This window comes from Parasteatoda tepidariorum, chromosome 5 (assembly GCF_982258835.1).
Source record: "Parasteatoda tepidariorum strain Cologne lab strain chromosome 5, Ptep-v5.0, whole genome shotgun sequence".
Taxonomy (NCBI): domain Eukaryota; kingdom Metazoa; phylum Arthropoda; class Arachnida; order Araneae; family Theridiidae; genus Parasteatoda; species Parasteatoda tepidariorum.
Window position 1 is genome coordinate 49,128,477 of NC_141759.1, and position 22,282 is coordinate 49,150,758.

At 32.1% G+C, this 22,282-nt stretch overlaps 1 protein-coding gene across 2 annotated transcripts in view; it reads left to right on the top strand.

Annotated features, from left to right (window-relative positions):
- LOC107446126 (uncharacterized) overlaps positions 1–21,849 on the top strand; it is a 91,951-nt gene extending 70,102 nt beyond the window's left edge. The window contains exons 21-29 of one of the 2 annotated variants that reach the window (XR_015433705.1): positions 1,912–2,172; positions 3,984–4,047; positions 6,751–6,813; positions 8,484–8,633; positions 14,167–14,277; positions 17,213–17,317; positions 18,776–19,021; positions 20,256–20,352; positions 21,747–21,849. Coding sequence is in view for 1 of the 2 variants with exons in the window: in XM_087163861.1 (XP_087019987.1) it covers positions 1,912–2,172; positions 3,984–4,043; positions 6,751–6,813; positions 8,484–8,633; positions 14,167–14,277; positions 17,213–17,317; positions 18,776–19,021; positions 20,256–20,352; positions 21,747–21,774 (1,121 nt within the window). In the remaining variant the exon portion in view is untranslated. The remainder of the gene's footprint in view (positions 1–1,911; positions 2,173–3,983; positions 4,048–6,750; positions 6,814–8,483; positions 8,634–14,166; positions 14,278–17,212; positions 17,318–18,775; positions 19,022–20,255; positions 20,353–21,746) is intronic. The other variant, XM_087163861.1, reaches the window with a different exon arrangement.
- The last annotated feature ends 433 nt before the right edge of the window (positions 21,850–22,282 follow it).

The following is a 22,282-nucleotide window of genomic DNA, read 5'->3' on the forward strand; positions in this document are numbered from 1 at the left end:
GGACTCAAAGACAAAATTTATTGTGGGTCTTTTCTCAAAGCACAGTTCCGCAGTGGACTGATCGTTAAGACACGGTTCCCAGCAGATCGCCAAAGTCAAGCATCTATGATTGAGGTCAGTGTGCGGGTGGGTGACCACGTGGATCAGTCTGCGTAGGGACCGAAGGTGTGCGGTATTGGTCCTCGTTAAACTATTCTATCGTAAAGTGCTCGACTTCGCGTGCAGGTCGTCTGGCTACCGGAGCGGGGGTGCCATCCACTCTGCAGAGGATCAAAATTGCGATGGCATGTCTTCGGATCATCCTCAGGGATGTTTCCCAGACCGTCGCCAACAGCCCAATGTGCAGCTCTAGTGCGACATAAATGAATTACAACAACAATCTTCAAAGCACAAAAAACCTTATTTTAATATTTATAGAATTTTTGAAGATCCTGTATACAAAATCGTAGTTTTTATGTAGATGTAAGGAAACTATCTGCAATTTTCTTAAAAAAAAAAAAATAAGCACCATACTTTTCGTAAGGAACCGTTTCTTGAGAAGTCCCGGTACCTAGAACAATTGTCCTCCTATCTCTCCTACTTAACTACAACCTTAACTAAATCACAAGATTCACAAGTAAATTAAATGCATAGTTTTCTTAAATTATCATATGAATAGAAATATCTGTTATATTTTCACTGAAATTGTTTTATTTCCTATACTGAATTGTATGTACACCAAATTCTGAAAGATATTACACCACAGTTTTTGTAATGTATTTAATAAACTCTGTTAACTCGTAAAAAAAACTATTTACATTGTTTTCTGTTGTATTTATGACACCATGTGGTAGTTTTGCCTTCAAATATTTTCTATTATTTTTTTATAATACCCTATTAGAGATTTAATTACCATTACACCGTTGTTGTTGCAAATGACAATACATTAAAGCTTCGGCAACGCGAATTTTAGTCCAAGTTTGCAATAAATTTTGAAACTTAATCAGAATAAATTTGTTAATCTTAAGTTTCCATTTTTCTCTTCACCTATTTTTTTAATGGTCAGATATTTTTTTAACACCCAGCATGTTCTCCGGGAGATTGTAAGTCTGGCAAAAGCTCAAAATGCGTGTTTAAGAAAATGAACATAGCAATTTACAAAAATGGAGAGATTATTTGATTCCGTATTTCATACTTCTTTTATGAGTGTTTTTAAAGATAAATTTACTGAATTCTGGGAAATTCGTAGTGTAATATCGTCATTTTGCACAAATCACTTGGTACATCTTATTAAATTAGTCTATTTTTAAAAAGTGCTTTAAAGTTAACAGTTGCTTTCAACATGATTGCTTTAAATTTATAATAATGGTAGTAAATTTATGTTGTACGAATTCAGGATTTTAAAACTCACTTTATTGTTTAGAGTTCTGAATAGGAAGACAACGTGTAAAAAATTACATGTGTAAGGTATCTAACCACCCCGATTCCGATGTTCAGGACTTGGCAGCATAACAATCATGATAAGAGTTTTAAAAAGTAAGGAAAAGTAAGTACGGAATTCCTAGTTTAGTTATTAAATTTGGTTTGAGCATTAAAAAGGGGCATTTTTTACCGTGTCCATCTTCGTAAACACTTATTACAGTTGTGTTCATTTTCTTAAACATAGATTTCCAGATGTGTCATTCTTAAACACGAATTTCGAGCTATGTTCAGAATAAATAGCACATCATTGGTGTATTAATTACGACTGAACGTAAATTGAACAATAATAAAAAAAGAAAGAAATATATTTGAATCAACTATTTTTAAATTATCTTTCTTTTTAATTTAGAAGGGGGGTTTAAACATGTAATTTTCAATTTATACTTTTTGCTTCAAAATGAAGCTAAAATTTATTCCGAAAACTGTACTAACATTTATTATTTGTTGTAGAGAATTGCCTTCCAGAATATGATGATTGCTTAAATGGTGCCTCGTGTAGTAATAAAGGTATCTTCGGTTATGATTTCTGTATTTGTCATCCTGGCACATATGGAAACAGATGTGAACACGTTATGGACTGTGTGAATAAGATCCTAGAGTGTAATATAACCAGTGGTTCAGCGTGTGGATTTAATGTGACGTCAAAAAAGGCCGAATGTTTATGTATAGACGACTCTCTGGTATATGATAGAGACAGTGAAATGTGTTTGCGTAAGTATTGCGGAAAATTTTTCTCTTCTTATTTTTTCTTTCTTAATTTTTCCTTTGATCGGAATCGAATATTCTTTGAATAAATACTCTTAAACATAGACATGACAAAATATAAGGCTTAGTTGAACATTTATATTCCATTAAATATACGATAAACGAATGACAGAAGTGCATGTGAATTCTTCTGATACATCGTTACGGACGGATCTGTTCTACTCGTACAACCTGGTGCAAAAGTCACTATGATCTGATATTTCTGTACTTATAAAACGGAACAAAAACCTTATGAAAGGATCTGATTTTCACCAAAGTAGAATTGGTTTTCATAAACATTAGTATCTTTTTCAGAAGAGTCTGTATAGGAGAAAATTTTACTTTTCCTACTTTTTCTTTCTTAATTTTTTTCCTTTGATCGGAATAAAATACTTTTCGAATAAATACTCTTAAACATAGAAATGACAAAATATAAGGCTTAGTTGAACATTTCTGTTCCATTAAATATACGATAAACGAATGGCAGAAGTGCATGTAAATTCTTCTGATACATCGTTACGGACGGATCTGTTCTACTCGCATAACCTGGTGCAAAAGTCACTATGATATGATATTTCTCTACTTATAAAACGGAACAAAAACCTTAAGAAAGGACCTGATTTTCTCCAAAGTGGAATTGGTTTTCAAAAACATTAGTATATTTTTCAGAAGAGTCTGTATAGCAGAAAATTTTACTTTTCCTTTCTTAATTTTTTTCCTCTGATCGAAATAAAATACTTTTTGAATAAATGCTCTTTAGCACGGACATGTCAAAATATAAGGCTTAGTGAAGTATTCCTTCTGGATCATATATACGCCACACAAAAGGTCAAAGTGCATGCAAATTATTTTAACTAATACCTCGTTACTGACAGATCTGATCCAGGCACAAAACCTGGTATAAAAATCCACAGGATCGGATATTTCTTTGCTGATAAGCCGGAACGAAAACCCTATGAAAGGAATTAATTTTTTCCTCGTCAACAGTGTAGAAGCTGTTTTCGAAAATATTAGTCTTTTTTGAAAGAGTAAGCATTTTTGGGTAATTTACTTAGAGAAATTGTAACGTTTAAACGGTTTAATAAAGTTCCAGAGACGCGGTGACACAGGCGATATAGCAATCACCTCTTATTGAGATGATCTAGGTTCGAATTCCAGCAATGGCTGGTCTAATTAAACTCGATTCTTAGCTCGCACCGATCACAAGGCTGTTGTAAAATATTCTTAGTGTTAAATGGATCGTGGGTTAGAATTCCGTTAATTATACCCTTGAATATTAGGGGTTCTAAAAACTTTCTTCATTGAAGATGGTTAATCCAAATGTAAGTTAATAGCCGATTAACAGCTCACAAAACGCTATCTATAGAAAATATTAACGTCGGATTGTATTTGTATCGGAAATAATTTAAAGAGTGGTTGGTAAACAAACAATTAAAATATTCAATCGAGCCTTTACTAAGAAATACTTTCAGTCAAATTAATTTTAATTTTGAACAAATACAGTAAAAATAATTCCGTAAATATGATCTACCGCACGATATTTTGCTATAAATCTTTGCTTTTAGTCTAAATGCTAAAATAATAAAAAAGGGGATTATAAACTCCATAATGATTGAACTACGCACGCATTAAAAATCTGAAATCTTTATTATTATTATTATAATTTAAATATTTGAAATTGGTTTAATATCCTTAGGTTATAACTCAAATGAATTATAATTTGTTTTACTCTTATAGTTCTATTTTCATTGTTTATTTTAAAATATATTTTTTTACAGCTTTAACTTCTACGTCAGATGTTAGTACCTCAACAACACAGCACACAACTTCAACTTTTCGTAGGTACAAAATTTGAGTAAAAGTACTTCATTCAACATTTGATTTGTTTGTTATTAAATTATACTGAATTCCATTCTTACAGTAGCCAACATTCAATGCAATTGATTGTAATGTTTGCTGCAATTACAGCAAAAAAAGTAAATAAAAACTACAGCTATTAAATTTTACTGGTGCGTTTACGAAATACAAAAAAATAGGATATACGTTACGAAAAAGTTATATAATATAACAATAAATAATATAACATAACAATAAATAATATAACATAACAATAAATAATATAACATAATAATAAATAATATAACATACTGAATAATATAATATAACACAAATTTCAATAAAACAAATCTAGCATTGGAGAGAGGGGGGCTGTTCTGGACATTGTGCTAGAATAGATATCTTGAAAAAGTTTAGCATTTATTGGTCAAATGTTTTCTGTGAGGTATCGCAGATTAGAAAAACTGATGTAAAGTCCCATGTGTAGTTACATAATCTCACAGTGATTATTTAAGTTGAAATTTGTAAAACAAGGCTTACAAAGGTACAAAAGTAACTCTCAAACTTTCTTTTCATATTTTCATTAACATAATTTATTTTCAGAATATCAGCAAAAAGTGATAATATATTATAAGTTCTATTGTTTGTTTTTTTTAAAACTATTTTGATATTAAATTTTGCTCTATATAGCATCAATAAATCAGATTTAAGAAGCAACTAACACATGCCTTCGTGGGGCTAATATAGCCACATGGTGGTGGGGTTATAACAGACATGTCACCTCCACACTGTCTTCCTTCAACTTTCAATGGAAAAAAATGTATGAACTGATTACAAATGATATTTTATGTTATTTATTTTAAGAATTATTTCGTAAAATGATAAAAATTATCAAATTGTAATTTCTATCTAAAAAATATATAAAACAATTAACATGAAAGTTTTATAGGTTTTAAGAAAATTTGAAGGAGATTTTGTCAGAGACTCGCTAGGTAAATCAGAATTTTAACACCAGACATAAGAGTTTGAAGAATTGAAATCGAAATTTTTTGACTAAGTTAACCTAATAATAAAAGTTAACAATTTTAAGCTCGTCAAATTTTGACAAAAAAAAAAACAAATAAATCAATAAATGAAATAAACATAAATAATTAATTAAATAAATAAATTAGAAAAAACAGTGTTGTTCATTATGTTGGCAATGTGGAGGTTGCTCATAGATATGAAGACAATTGAGAAATAAAGATAAATTTTATCACGAATCTTTCTTTTTTCCAAAAAAAGCATATCTCGGCTATATCTGGACTCAAATGTGGAGGACTATATCTAATAAAGGACTATATCTAATAAGGCTATATCTAAACTCCCATGTGCCCTCTATAGGTCAGCCGATTAGTGGACATATTGCTGTACCCACCTCAAACATTCCTTTATAAAGCGTTATGAGAGTGACATTCAAAGGGCTTGTTGTATAGCAAACAAACCACGTTCATAAAGCCTTCTAGGCACAGTATACGTTGACACCTATCTCCCGGTAGATGCATTAAGAATTTGAGCTGACTCTGTGTTGCGTTTAAATTCTTTCAAGCGCATAACGATGATTATTGGCTATCGGCGCACGTCACAGTATTTTGCCGTTCTTGGCTAAACCATCTGGATGCCGAGCCTGTGGTTAGAAATTGTTGCCTAAGTCTATGAAAAACAGAAAGACTCCCATTTTATCATCTGGCAACTTCTATCTGTCTTTGTGCTGCCTTTAGTCCTTTATCGCAGATCTCCGTTTCAGTTCTTTGGACAAATGGTGCCTGGAGGTCACTTTTGCAAATTGGCTGTCCTAAATGTTTAATTTAAGAAGCACAACGAAATTTGCTGCCTTGCCATAAGACATACAATTTATGCTTATTACAGATGACATCATTCTATTACAGCGCCACTAATTTACATATTGTAATTTCACTTACCAACTCTTATTTAACACCATATTAAAATTTCATTGGAATTTACTATTTTTGGGAGAATTATCACTATTTTTTCAATTTTCATTGAATGATAACCATTGTAGAATCTCGCAGCAAAAAGCTTACTGTACTATTTCATGATCATGTTTCTGTTATATACACTGAAGAGCCAAAAAAAACTGGTATACCTGCCTAATATCGTGTAGGGTACCCGCGAGCTCGCAGAAGTGCCGCAACACGACGCGGCATGGATTCGATCAATATGTGAAGTAGTGCTGGAGATAATTGACACCATGAATCCTGCAGGGCTGTACATGAACCAGTTGGAGTAAGAGGGAGTATAATGTTCATGTCTGGGGATTTTGGTGGCCAGCGGCACTCTTCTGAATTTAGACACTTCCGCTAGCCACCAAAATCCCCAGACAAGAACTTTATTGAACATATTAGGGATGCCTTCCAACGTGATGTTCAGAAGATATCCCCACCCCCTCTTACTCCCACTGTTTTATGGACAGCCCTGCAGGATTCATGGTGTCAATTATCTCCAGCACTACTTCACACATTGATCGAATCCATGCCACGTCGTGTTGCGGCACTTCTGCGTGCTCGCGGGTACGCTACACGATATTAGGGAGGTATACCAGTTTTTTTGGCTCTTCAGTGTAATAACTCTTCATTAACACATGATTTTTCTCATAAAAACTTATTTAAAATTTGGATTAGTTACTATAATTAGATATGTTCTTTACAGCAACCAATATAACAACAGATGTTGGAAAAACTAGAATGCCGTTTTCAACTTCAACAGATGGTTGTAAGTATATAGTTTTTTTTAACAGTTATATATATTCTAAACAGTTATATATGTAATTTAAAATGAAGTTTCAAAAAAAAGTTTAGTAAACAGGAATTTGGAAAATATATATCTAAACAGTAGTATTAATTTGTATACTCTGATTTGCTTGTACTTTCGAAACTAGAAACATGACAATGTATGACTGCAACTCTTACAAAAGTAGCAACTTCAACAGACTTCAGAATAACGAAGACGCAATTTTTAAATAATTTGCGCAAGGTTTGGCGCTTGACATTTTTGATATTAAAGAAATTTTCCGGTGATGCTCTTTATGTAAAATTATCAGACATATTCTTTTCATTTTATTTTATTTTGGCGAACAAAAAACATTTCTGAATGTTCTCAATTCCTCAAAATTTCTCAATATTTCTGGTGGGTTATCTTCTGGAATTTTGAGAAAAAGATATGCATTTGCATGCGATTAAGTTTTATGAAATTAGTGAACCATGACATTGATCATTATACTTTTTTCGACTTCGAGACTAAACATTAGTACAAAAATACTTTCAGTGAAGCTTTGTATTAAAGGTCAAATGTCATTCAAAATTTTTGAAACTGAGCTATTTTCTTATACCTTGACTGGCGAATTCTACTTGTACCAACAATAAACCACAAAGGTATATATTTTTGTCAGTACGAATTAATAGTACCAAAAACATCAACAGATATGTTGTATATATTTGGCGATAAAAATTGACGATAAATAACAAGAAACTGAAATTGTGCACACTTTTGAGACCATAAACTACCTTCTCTAAACTAGACAGGCGTGGAATTTGTAGGAAAAAAACTCTCAAATATCGTGAAAGTAAAATCAATTCCCTGATTTATAGTTACCGCTTCATCATTCATATAATATAGCCCTAAAGTTTGAGACCCGCACCTGAGTAACTAAGCACAGAAATAGTTATAAGAAGGCTGTAAATTGTCTAAAAATATGTAATTTAGGCTTAATATGAATATCTGAAGTTAACACAATCACTTGTGGGGACCTAGCAACTTCAAATATGAATGCTTGAAGTTAACAGCTCATCTCGAGCTTATTATCTAGATTTAACAGATTGAGGAGGAGGAAAAAAGGGTTACATACTCTTTGCTATCTAGGCAAGTTATGTAATGTTTCCGATGTAACATTTTACGTTGAAACGAATGATATCGCACCCTAGTCGATATATCTAATAATTAAGGTGTTATTTAGGACTTGCATAGAAGCAAGGTAGGCAAATTCCGATTTCAATCATTTTTATGCTTCTGACATGTCTATCTCCAGGCAAGTGAGATAACGATTCGTATGTATATTTTAAAAAATCGATATGAAGATATAGAGTTCACTAAGAGCTTAAAAGTTAAAAGAGACTTAAGTAAAAAAAAATGCAATTATGTACTATTTTGCTTTGACCTATCTAAAGCCATTATCAATGCAACATGAAACAATTTTTCATAGTTATCTGATTCATTAGGAATCGAAATGTTTAACTCATTTCCAGGTGTGATGAAAAGTTTTGTTAAAATACTCTGTAAAATACTATGTAAATTTTAGTCGCTTTTTTAAGTTGATGAATTTTTCAAACCAATGGACATCCTTGAAATCATTAAATTTGAGAGTAAATCCGGTTTTGTTTTTCCAGATGGCAACAAATGCAGCAGCGTTCCTGCAATCTGTCCAAAACTGTCAACAGAATGTGTTCCAATAGGAAACGACTATTACTGTAACTGCAAAACTGGATTCAGACTTAGAGCAGGAGAAGTAAAAGAATACAATAAAAAACCTTGTATAAGTAAGATTTAATTTATTTAGTTAGTGTCTAAAGTAAGACAGATTTACAATTATTGAAAAAAAAAAGACTTGTAACCTAAGCTTTAAATTTATAATTAAATATAGTCACGTTGTGATAACGTTTTCATTTGTTTATTTATTTTATAGTTACTGTCAGGGTCACGTGATGTAATAACACGCATTTTCTGATGTCGCGAGCTAAAAGCTTGATATTATAGATATGATCATTTTTTTTTGTTTTGGTTTTTGAAGGATGGATGAAAAAGAATAATAAAATGGTGAATTAGTTTTTGTAGAATTTTGCGTTATTTCTTTTGTAAAAGGTTACGACTGACAAATGCGCGGGAAGATCCCAATGGATTTCCAATAAAAGATTGGTAGTTGTTTGTTCTATGAATTTCAAGTTGTTTGATGGAAGATAGTGAGTTATTTAGATTGTCTTGAAATTGGTTTAGGAAGTGGCATTTTTTTTTGTAAGAAGGTGCAGTTTAGAAAGTAGTAGGTGAAAAATGGCATTTTTAGGAAGAGCTTTAAAAGTAGATTTGAAGTGTTTGGCGGAAGAGTTAGGAGAAACGGCAACGGAAGACATGAGAGTTACCGAATTAAAGAAGATTATATTGGCAAGTACGGAGTACGAAGAGGAGTTTGTGAAGGAATTATTAAAAAGAATAGTTAGTGGAAGAGAAGAAATAAAGCGCCAACAAAAAGAAGATGAAATTAGGCGACAAGAATATGAAATTAAGCAACAGGAAAGGGAAGACGAATTAAAGCGGCGAGAACAGGAAAGGGAAGATGAATTAAAGAGGCGAGAACAGGAAAGGGAAGGTGAATTAAAGCGGCGAGAACAGGAAAGGGAAGATGAATTAAAGCGGCAAGAAAAGGAATATGAATTGGAGAGGTTGAAGATAGAAGCTTCATTGGTACATACTGGTACTATAGGAGAGACGAGCAGCTCTCGAAATGAAGAAACAAGAGAACATGTACCTGGTGGATTGCAAAAATTAATGCGTACTTTTGATCCAAAAGAAGGTGATATAAGTTTTTATCTAATATTGTTTGAAAGACAAGCACGAAGAGTCCATATAAAAGAAGAAGATTGGGTAACGCATCTTGTTGGATTATTGCCTCTAGAAATGGCGAATTTAATTGCAAGGGAGCCTGAAGAAAAAGCAAATGATTATAAACATGTAAAATGTATGTTATTGAAAAGGTTTAAATTGAGCCCAGAAGCATTTAAAATAAAGTTTAAGAGACATTGTAAAGCGGCTGAGAGCACTTGGCGAGATTTTGGATTTGAATTGGCGAACTATTTTAACGAATGGGTTTCGGGACTAAAAATTAATGATTTCGACAGCCTGAAACAACTTGTCATTGTCGAACAGATAAAAGAACGAGTACCTGGAGACATACAAAATCATTTTATTGACGAGTGGAGTAGAATTTGCTCAGTTGACACACTTGCTGAGAAGTTAGATGAGTACGAGAATGCAAGGAAATATAACCAAACTACTAAATTCATTGCTTCTCAACCATGTAGGAACTTATACCGGGAAAAACCAAACATGGTTAGTAGAAGATATCATACATTTGGTGAAGGATATAAACATGAGCATAACAACCATGGCAGAATTGATAAGCGGAGTTCTTCCCAAAATCCAGTCACATGTTTTAATTGTGGACGAGTAGGGCACTTGGCACGATTTTGTCGAGATAATAAAGAGAGGAGAAGAAACATTGAAGGCAAAGTGGCCGAGGTTCAAGTATCGGAAGGGCAAGTATCCGAAGTTAAGGTACTCAGAAATGGAAATATCGAAAGCAAAGTAGTCACTGCAAGATTTAACGGTGAAGTCATGATAGGAAACAAAAAATGTAAAGGCGTTCAACCAAAAATAGCTGCCCTTAAGAAAGTTAGAATTTCATATAATGGAAATGAATACGAAGCTGTAGTAGATTCTGGTGCACAAATAAGTGTATTTAAAAACGATATAGTGGGTAAGGAAGTGGATTACAAAGGACATATAATACTACAACCTGCGTTTGGCGAAAGTCTAAAAGCTGAATTAAAAGAAGTGGAAATCGCTTTGGTAACGGAAGGATATATTACGCCTATAATTAAAACGATGATAGCAGCCGTCAATGGGTTAAATGCTGACATTTTGTTGGATGCTGAAACTTATGAGGCATTATTAGAACAAAAAAGAGTATACAATCCCAGTTTTACTGCTGCTATGAAGCTAAGATCAGATTCCCGAAAGGAGCAGTTATATATGAGTGCAAGTGACGGAGAAGAGCAGCAGGAGCCAACAGTAGGTGAATGCGGTGATAAAAAGAATGGAAATGAAACCGAACGATTCAAGATACAACAACAAAGTTGCGATACTCTCCAAGAAGCATGGAAATTGGGGAAGCAAAATAAAGGAGGGTATGTGATACAAAATAATATACTATGCCATGAAGAGCTGTTGGACGGGAATAGAATACAACAATTAGTAATTCCCGAAATTAGAAAAGGTAAAATACTAGAAATTGCCCACGAGTCAGTATTCGGAGCACATCTAGGAGCTCGTAAAACAATTCAAAGAATTAAATTTTCCTTTTATTGGCCAGGGATGGTCAAGGAAATTAAAGCTTATTGTAGCTCATGTCATGGGTGCCAAGGTAGAAGAGTTGTTCGTTCAGTAGACAAAATTCCGATAACACCTGTGTCACGTCCTGAACTTCCATTCCAAGTGGTGAACGTAGATCTAATTGGTCCTCTAGATCCAGTATCAGCACAAGGACATAAATATATCCTTTGTTTGATGGACCAACATTCAAGATGGCCTGAAGCAGTCCCGCTCAAATCGTTAACGGCAAGGAATACATGTGAAGCACTGCTCGAAATATTCTGTAGGACAGGAATTCCAGAAGTAATCGTGGTGGATAATGCGACAAATTCTACGGCAAGTTTAACGCAAGAGTTTTTGAAGGTTTTAGGAGCTTGTCCGCGATTTTCAACGCCATACCATCCGGAAGGGAACGGATTGATTGAAAGATGGAACCAAACTTTCAAAAATATGCTACATCACATTATTAGAGAAGTAGGAAGAAATTGGCATCGACATATACCATTTGTACTATGGGCTTATCGAGAAGTTCCAAATGCAACTACAGGAGTACCACCTTTTCTGCTAATGTACGGGAGAGAACCGAAAGGCCCGTTATCTATATTGAAGTCAATTTGGGCCGGAGATATGTTTTTACCTTTGAATATGAAAGGATCAGCGGAGGAATATTTAAAAGAGTTAAAAGGAAAATTAGAAATAGCAACCGAAAAGGCAAGGTTAACAAGTGATGTGCAACAAAGTAATTATGCCAAATATTACAATAGAAGGAAAAAATACCGGGAATTTGCGCCAGGAGATCAAGTACTTGTGCTAATGCATGATTCATCCAATTCATTATATGCCAGATGGATAGGTCCAGTAAAGGTAATTAGAAGAGTGAAACCGAATTCGTATTATTTGCAAATGCCTGAAGGAAATTTAAGATTATTGCATGTTAACAAAATGAGAGAATACAAAGCGAGAATTCAAACAGTTGGAGTTGTCTATGATATTGATGATGAATTTGGTGAAATATACGAAACACCAACTCTTCCTACAGATGTGGAAAGCTATGAAGCATTGAAAGGATTAAATTTGGATTACTTACCCAAAATGCAACAAAATCAATTGAAAGATCTTTTACATAGACGCAAAACGTTGTTTTCGGGGAAGATAAGGATAGCTAAAGTTGGGAAACATGCGATAAAGCTGAAAGCTGAGGAGGATACGATGAAACCAAAAACGTATAAGATACCAGAAAACTTAAAGGGGAAAGTGGATGCACAGATCAATGAATTGCTAGCGTTAGGACTGATTGAACCGGTGGTAAGTGAGATAGCACACCCGGTAGTATGTGTTCATAAGAAAGACGGAACAATCAGGTTATGCATTGATTTCAGAAGTTTGAATGCTCTTACCGTTCCGGATGCATATCCAATGCAAAATATGATGGAGTTGAATTTCTTAGTAGGAAAGAAGAAATTCATTACTGTGCTAGATATGTTGAAGGGATATTGGGCTATACCGATGGAGAACGGCAGCAAACACCTCACAGCATTCCGAACTCACCGAGGCCAGTACCAATGGAATGTATTACCCTTTGGATTAAGAAATGCTGCTGCAACCTACCAAAGAGCTATGTCTAAAGTGGTTCAGTCCATGTCTGATTTCACTTGTGCTTATATCGATGATTTAGCAGTATTTTCTGATACGTGGGAGGAACATTTGATTCATCTTGAAGAAGTTTTTAAGAGATTGGAATATTTTAATTTCTCCGTGAACTTGAGAAAGTGCGAATTTGCTAGACAAAAGGTTAAATACTTAGGACATATTATTGGTTCAGGTAAACATGCTCCTGACAAAGAACGAATAAGAGTAATACAGAAATTAGAGGCACCCAAAACCAAAAAACAACTGAGAAGTGCTTTGGGATTATGCAACTTTTACAGGCAGTATATTCCAAACTTCGCAAAGATTGCTCTTCCACTAACAGAGCTTACTAAAAAGAAAGTTCCTAATGAGATTCCTTGGAGCGAAGAAGCTGAGAAGGCATTCAAGGAATTGAAGACGTCGCTATGTAAGATCGCAGAGTTACAAGTCCCAGACATAGAGAAACCATACTACTTGCATACGGATGCATCTCAAAATGCGGTCGGATGTTGTTTAGGTCAGTTAGATGAAGAAGGAAATATTCGTCCCATAGCTTTCGGTAGCCAGAAGCTGAATTCAACTCAACAGAAATGGTCTACAATTGAAAGGGAAGCTTATGCTATTATTTGGGCTTTGCAGAGATTTGAAACCTTACTCTGTGGTGCTAAGATTATTTTATTAACTGATCATAATCCCCTAGTATTTCTGACGAGTGCGACACCCCAAAGCCCGAGGTTGCAGAGATGGGCGTTAGCCATTCAACGCCATGATATTGAGGCAAGTCACATCAAAGGATCGAAACTTAGTAATGCAGATGCATTGTCCAGACTGTAAATATAAACTAAAATAAGACTCTGAACATTTTTTCCTATTATTATTGTTAGGTGATTAAAGTAAATACCTAGTGTTAAGTTAAACCTAAGATTCAGTGAATATTTGGGTGAATGTGAAACATAGTTTGTTTATGTGTAAAGTGTGACCCTTAAATTATTTGCCATATTCGATCTTTGGATCTAATATGACTCTGGGGGGAAGGTGTCAGGGTCACGTGATGTAATAACACGCATTTTCTGATGTCGCGAGCTAAAAGCTTGATATTATAGATATGATCATTTTTTTTTGTTTTGGTTTTTGAAGGATGGATGAAAAAGAATAATAAAATGGTGAATTAGTTTTTGTAGAATTTTGCGTTATTTCTTTTGTAAAAGGTTACGACTGACAGTTACATCACCTTTTTAGTATAAAATCTTAGCGTCATTTTATTTAGCTAAAATTATATTTCTCTTTAATCCTTACTAGAAAAGAAATGTGATTGCGGTATCAATTCCTATAACTGTCAGTGGAGTGTGAAAGGCAGGAAAATATGCAGCTGTTTTCTTGGTTATTCCCAGATAAGAGGAGTCTGCACAGGTAAATGGTATTAAAAATAAAGCGTTATTTTATAAGCTGATTATTTAAAATAGATTGAGCATTCTGAAATGATATATTCGTTAGCTCTATTCAAAAGGATAGAATATACTTTGCGCTGCATAAAACAAAAGAAAAAAAAACGAAGCAAAAAGCATTTGTATTCGTGATATATTCACTTTTCTCTTTTTTTTCTTTTTGCTTTTGATAGCGCGATTGTTATGAACTAGTGGGCTGCGGCCTCTGCTCGCTAACGCTCGCCAACCCCCGAAAATTGTTACGGAATCTTATATGGTTTGCTTCGCTCGCTAACTTAGGTACATTACAAATGCACAAAACAATCATTCAAATCCATATAACAACTTTTTTAAAAAAAAATTACATCTTTATAGTAAATACTAAGTAAACACAGAAATTTTTGTTCCTTGCTCCCTATTCGTCGTCATCCACTCACCCTTCCCTCCTATTGGCCGTTGCTCTAAACCCTCTTGTGACGTCATCTTTCTATATATATTTACCCTGTTTTCTCTTATTTCTCTCTTTTGAAGTCCAATGTTATCGGTGCCAAAAGTTTGGCCATACCCAGAAGAACTGTCCAAATGAACCTGCATGTATGAAGTGTGCGGGAGCCCATTTTACATTTCAGTGCACCAAGCCCAAAAGCCTTCCTGCTACCTGCATCAACTGCGATGGAGATCACCCTGCCTGTTTTTCAGGCTGCGGTGCCAGGCCAAGGAGAAAGCCACAGCAGAAGCAGAGACAGCCCAAGAGTGCCAGCGAAACTGCAAACAGATTCCTGCAGATCTTCCGGGAGCTGCAAGAACTACTACAGAACGAGGAGTTAGTCCAATTACTCCGATCCCTACTTCCCGAAAACAAGATATAGTGATCCTCACTACTCCATGACGCCGACAACTCAGTCAAGTCATCATTTTATTTCTACTTAGAATCATCATCCTACTATTCACCTTAAGGAACTACCACATTGATCTTATCACATGATGAAGAGGTAAAGGGCCCTATGGCCTCAGGCACCTCGACCAAACCACAAGACCAGACCAGATATTTCTCTCTGTTGCACTGATGAAGGTTGCCCTTTGAGCATCCGAAACAGCTGTCTGCTTTCTTAAATTTTTTGTGCTCTTAAACGTTGTTTTACCTTACTTTGTAAATACTAAGTCATTAAAATAAATTTGAATTCAAATAAATGACATGTAATTCGTTAAACCTATTAGAAATGTGCTATAGTATAAAATCTTGAAGCGTAACAGCACGACTGAGACTCATTTTTCAATGAGTAACTAATAACATTAATAAAACAAAAATTTCGTGAAATAAATCAAAAATCGTCAAATAAATTCGTAATATATAAATTCGTGAATAAAAGCGCTTTCGACAAAATACTAAAATAGAGATATATCGACAAAGACTACTCACGTCTGCCTAGCTGAGATTGCCGCAACTGATGCTTTTTCAGTTTATTTCAGTTTCCGTTTTTAAAAGCGCTGCATGTTGAGTCACCTTAGCTAGATTTGGCATGTGACATTTTTAGCAGCAATCATTGGTCGATTTTCTAGCGTTGCCATTCGGGGAGTTGAAATGAGGCTTTTTTTGTCGCCGTGTAAGAGAAATATATATATAGATGTTACATTAGCACTACTGTTGTTTTATGTTAGCACTATTGTTATGCTTTTCTTTTCATATCAGATTTACAGAATACATACATTTACATAACATAGCAAGTTTTGAGAAAACGCTGACTTACTCCTCTGTGAAAGTCTTACATAAATTACGTTTAGGAACTGTGTTCCTTAAAACGTTATGTTGTAAAGAATTTACCAAAAATAATATCTTGGTAATTTTATCTATAGTCTCTCATTGTTCAATTCATCTTTACTTCTTAATTGAAATCATTAAGGTATTAAATGTTACTTTAAAATAATTTATTATAAGAATTTTTTTATGCATGATATCTTAACAACATGCCATAGAAAGCATTTATTCGATAAAATTTCCTTTTTAGTTTTGTATTTTTTATTAAACGTGTGGTAATAAAAACTAAAAACTTGAAAACCAGAATTGAACGTATACCGTTACCATACATACAGAAAAACTATCAAATAAATGGTTTAAATACCATATATTTTTGTTTCATTAATCAGAATAATATATATATATATATATATATTTTACCCGAAATGTTATAACCATATAATACAGTAATTTTACCAGGCATTTTTTCCCGTGTCGGTACACAGTGGCTCGGAAACCATTTAAATAAATTTAAAATTTTTAGAAATCTCTATAATAGATAAATCTCTGTGTCATGACAAGCTAATAAACAACAAATTTGAGCGATAGATTTTAAATATTTTATGAATTTTATATGGTTAAAATGAATAAATTTGAGCTATTGAAAAAAATGCTTTGAACGAGTTTCATTTTTCTAAACGAAAAGCACAATTAAAGAATAGTGCTGCCATCTGGTAATTATGATAAGGGATTAAATTTTACTTTGGAAACTTTGGTTTCATGTATTCAACACAGTGCATTTCGAAACAATTTTTTTAAAGAGTGCGGTTTTGATGGTCGTGCCACCATGCGTGAAAGTGTTTTAAAGTTAAACTTGAAGACATGAGCATTTTGGAACACCACTAGTCTCTCTTCATGGCGCACACCTTAATGAACCACTGTAATAGATCATAAAAAATATAATAATTACCTTGTAAAAGCGACGTATTATCGTAAACTTCTTTAAATACTGAATGTTATACGTTTATTAAATGGAAAAAGATAAACTAATACGTTTTAATATAATACGTTTTAATAAAACGTATATATACGTTTATATATACGTTTTAATAAAATATATTTCTCTTAATGAATTGTTTATTTAAAATCAGTTTGAAACCTGTTTATTTTTTCATTCATTTTATAGATTGTAATTGTGGCGTGAACTCTTTGGCTTGTATGTTCGATAGTAAGGGAAGAAAACTGTGTGGTTGCAAACCAGGATATTTTCAAAGAAATGGAACATGTTCTGGTAAGAGAAAAAAAAATTAATCATGCATCATAGCATTTATTTAGTTACTTTTTTTACGTTTCCTAAAAAAAAAATAAGATATTAAACTAAAATATGATATTTGTTTCACTAAATTTGTTTGTATGAAACGCATTAAAATTACGAAAGAGCCAAGTTTACTTTTTGTTAGATGTTTTCGGAAAATGATATTAAAAGTTCTTATCATTTACTATAGTTTTATTAACTCTCCTTGATATTTTTGTGTAATTCAGTAACTTTCCGACTAGTTAGAATATTTTAATCTCTGCTATAGCTTTGCGCCCTGATAACGATACAAACTTAAATCGCTTCCAAACCATTAAAATTTTATACGACTTTTTGGAGTTTTCAAATTTTAGAAGGAGTTCTATGTCTTATGGTAATCTAATTTACAAATATTTTAAAACAATAAAAATTCCTGAAAAAGCTATCCCCGTTTTATAGCACCGCTTTCTTCGACAAATTAATGCAAACAGACACAAAATTGCAAATGAAGACAACAATTTAAAAACTACGTTATTCAAGTTTCGAAAAAAGTAAAAAAAAAATTATTTTAATTCTGTCAGCTCTCAAACAGAAAATATTGGAGCATCACTTACGTCATAAAAGTTTCTTTAACCACAAAAAATTCCTACACGTCTGTCGAAAGTGATGTGCACAACGTCTTAGAACTCAAAAAATATAATTTTCTCCTAAGATCAAATTAAGAACCAGAGTTTTTGAAGTTTTTATTATGTTTCATTATTTAAAAAATAATAATTTACTGTATTTAGCCCTAAGTACGCTGAAATATGGGTGTAAATAAATATGAATGTTCGTAATAAAGAAAATAATCCTGTTATGGCAACAGAAAAAGGTCAGCTAAGAAAAATACGATAAAGCAACAATAACATATTCTGTAAGTATAAAGACACTTAAAGTTTTATATTTATGTGTATACTTTAAATATTTATTGGAAAGCTTTTGTGAGAATCTAAATCTTTGAAATGTTCTCAAATATGCTGTACTAAATGCTTGATTTTATAATTAAAAACAGAGAATAGGCTACCGGCTGAGAAAAATTCGCTTTAAAATTTAAAGAAATGCTGTACCTAAAAATATTTTTAAAATAGTTCTACGTTTTTTCAAATCATGAATTTTTAATTTCATTAATATCGTTTACACGATTAGTGCTTTTCGATCACTTGATGGAAAACGTGATTCTGATTACTGGTCCCTTCAAGTAATGCCTTATAACTTGCAACCGGTTCATTGAAAAAGCTTGTTATGAAAATACAAATTCGTAAAAACTTAAGATTCTATTTACTTTCAACTTTTTCTCAAATTTGTTTGCAATAGGTTATCACTTTTAAACAAACTTTAAACATTCATCTTTAGTAATTAAAATGTCAATCATAAATGATCGATAAAAATGTAATTTTTTTTCCTTCTTATTTTTAGAAATGTGCACAAATGATAACGACTGTCAAAATGAAGGGGTTTGTGAATTCCAGAACAATGGATACTTTTGTAAATGTAAATTTCCTTTCAAGGGTGATACATGTGAAATCAACGATGCATGCGAGCATTTAAGTGGCACTTGTCGTACTATTGGTGCGATTTGTCAGTACGTTGAATTTTTAAGAAAAGGCGTTTGTGTATGTCCACCAAACAGATATTTCGATGACAAATCAAATATGTGTGAAGGTATATATTCTATATTTATAATAGGAAGATTAAAAAAAATGCAATATCTTAAATCGTTTAGTTTTAGTGCAGAAAAGTTGCTATATACAATTTTACACCTTTAAATTAATATCTTCTACCCCCTTAATGAACTAAAAAATGTAGAAATGTGGCTAAATTTCTCAAATGGTCTATTCCATTGGTTCACTAAAAGAGCAATTCAAAACTTTCAATTTCGCTGCCTTAATAACTTACATAAACTTAAGTAAGATGACAGAAGGAATTCAATTACAAATCTTAAATTGGAATAATCTTGGAATTTAAAATCTTGTGTTGCCATTCTTGCCAAGTAATAGTAACATCTAAGTATTACTGGCAAGTCAGTTAACAAAGTTTGGGATTTTTTGGAGAAGGACAGGAGAAACTGTAATAACTAAAAAGTACAAAAAGAATAGGGGTGAAAATTACAAACTTGTTTAAGTATTGTGAGAAGTACATTGAATTATTTTTGTGGTAATGCGCTAAGTTTGATGTTGTTATTGTTTCTAGTGACACATGGACAAGCAAAGCTTGCTAGTCATTGGCGCTTTTTGAATTAAGTCAGGAAGGTTCGACTTTCATTTGACAAGGAAGTGAGTTGGAATCAAATGAGGAGTTAAGCAGTATTTGAGGTGTAGGATGCAATTAAAAAAGTCTTAATTTTGAAGTTATGGTAAAATATAACATACATTAAAATTGGTAAATCACAAGCACTACTTGAAAAATTTACTTATTACATGGATACACTAATACGATATGAGGTGCATTGTTTAAATCTAGAACTCTTATATGAGGGAAAATGTACATAAGTTTTTATATAATGACCATGAGATGTTTATTTACATGGAAAATTTAGAGAAGTCTTTATGATGTATTAATAACTAAAATTCATAGCTAAATACAAATCTTTTCTAGCAAAATAGTTTATTAGTGACTTGTTTATTAATTTCACTGATTAATTTTAAAGAGGTGTGAACTTCTAAAATTTCAAGTATTTAAAATTTAATTCCTTATATTATATATTTTAAACTATTTTTGTGGTTGGCTTTTGACGCTATATTTTTTAAAGAGACTCTTAAACTAGTTTTTTTTCTTATATTATTAAATAAATAAATTTTGAACCATTTTAAAATTTATACAATTATTTTCATCATACAGAACTTAGTTAATTTTATTTTAATACATATATTTGCATTTCGTTGATTGTATTTTATAGATAAATATGAATCTGATTCATCTTTGATCATAGTATTGTGTCTAACATCCGGATTCCTACTTATATCAACAGTCATATTAATCATTGTTTTCAACAAGTAAGTAATTTGAATTCTATTTAAAGAGCGAAACTAAAAGTTTGTTTTAAGAGTTATTTTAAGTATAAGCATTGATGTATGAGTAAAAATTAAAATATTGAATATTTCGGATATGTTTTTCCAGAGCTCAATAAGCAAGCTCTGCAAAATGTTTATTGAGTGTAACTAGAAAAACGAAGGTACTAAAATGAACAAGAACCATTTTATTTTATTAAGAAAAACTAATAATGTTTTGTTAGAATTCAACCAAGACATTCAATTTTCCAAAAATATTAAAAAGTATTAAGTATTGATAGATTAAAACATCTCTTTTCTATCCATATTTCAAACGAATTTACCGATCTGTAACTACTTATGAACAGTTAAAGCATAATATTTACTTATATTGATTGATTATTACTGGAATATCAGTAGTTGCATGAGTAATTTACTCTTTTTTAAAAAAAGTAATAATGAAGCAATGTCTTGTCAATTCCAAAAGTCAGGGGCCTTAATTCCAAGTAATGCTAATGTAAATTAATTACAAGTCTGTCTTGAAAGTAAATTTTGTGATTATAAAGCATGCCTTGGTCTTATTACACCTTAACAAGGTTTATATGGACCCGGAAAAAGCTAAAAAGTGGTAGTTGTATTAATATATTTTTTTATATTATTATGTTAGTAACAATGAGAATATTTTGTTTTCTCTAAGTAAAAATATACATCCGAAGGATATGAAATTTTGCTTCAGTTATGGAAGTTAATATTAAGAAATTTTCAGCTTCTTTATAACAAAATTGATATCAGGTATTAATTTTTCCAGGTGCGTAAGAACCTTGCTTAGCATGATTCATCAAATTCAAAATGTCAATTATATATATTTATCCTTTATGTTTTTTTTTTCTTGCTTTAAATGCGTATTATTACAAATATCTGAAAAAAACTAAATGTCTAAAAATCTTTGGTATATGAACTACTATGTTAAGTTCGTATTTTTTGTGAAGCATACAGAGTACCCTCTAATAACCACAAATAATATATTTTAAAAAAATTTTATTGTAAAAATTTTTTTTTAAAAAAATTAAAGAATAATACATTTAAGCTAAAAAATTGAAAACAACATTGAAATTCAATACTTCACATCTGAGAAATATCGAAATATGTAAATTTTGAGTAGGTTAAAGGCGATTATTCGAAAAACTTCCAAGTTTCATCAAGCAATCAAAGTGGTTTTGGTTTTCCAACTTCGATAGTGATTCATCTGATTTTGATTGTTTTTATTTTTCCTTCATTTAAATATTAATTTGTGACCTCTAGCGTTTACACTAAAAATCTATATGATTCATATGGCGCAATATACTGTATACATTAAAAAAATGACAATTTTTATTAATATAAGTATCTTTTCTTAACAGGTTCAAAAGCAGCAGAAAAAAGAAGTAAAGGAAAAGGATCTGTAATTTATTTCAATCAAAACATGCATAAAATTTCGAATAAAATAAGTTTTTATCTACAAAATCAAGAGATTTAGTTTTTCTTACATTCAGTTTTGATTTTCTATGCATAAGTGATAAATCACTTAGCAATATTAATAGAGTTTGCACGGACACTTCATAATTTGTGAACGACAATATTATTAAAAAGATCGACTGACATTCTGTAAATAGTTTGATGTTCTATCCACAACCCTTTAAATATTATTTTGTTTTTGGTCATTAAATGTCTTTCCTGCCATTTACGAAGTAATTTCGACCAAGAGACACCCGTAATTTTGAATAAATATATTGGAAATGTGCGTAAAAGACTTATAATGTACTAAATGCAAGCCTATTTCAAATTAACTCTCTCGATACCAGTTCTTCCTTTTTCTTCCAAGCACAAAGTAAATTTGAGTTTACTTTGTGGAACATTCCATCAAAAAAAAAAAAAAAAAATCGAAAAATTAAGTTTC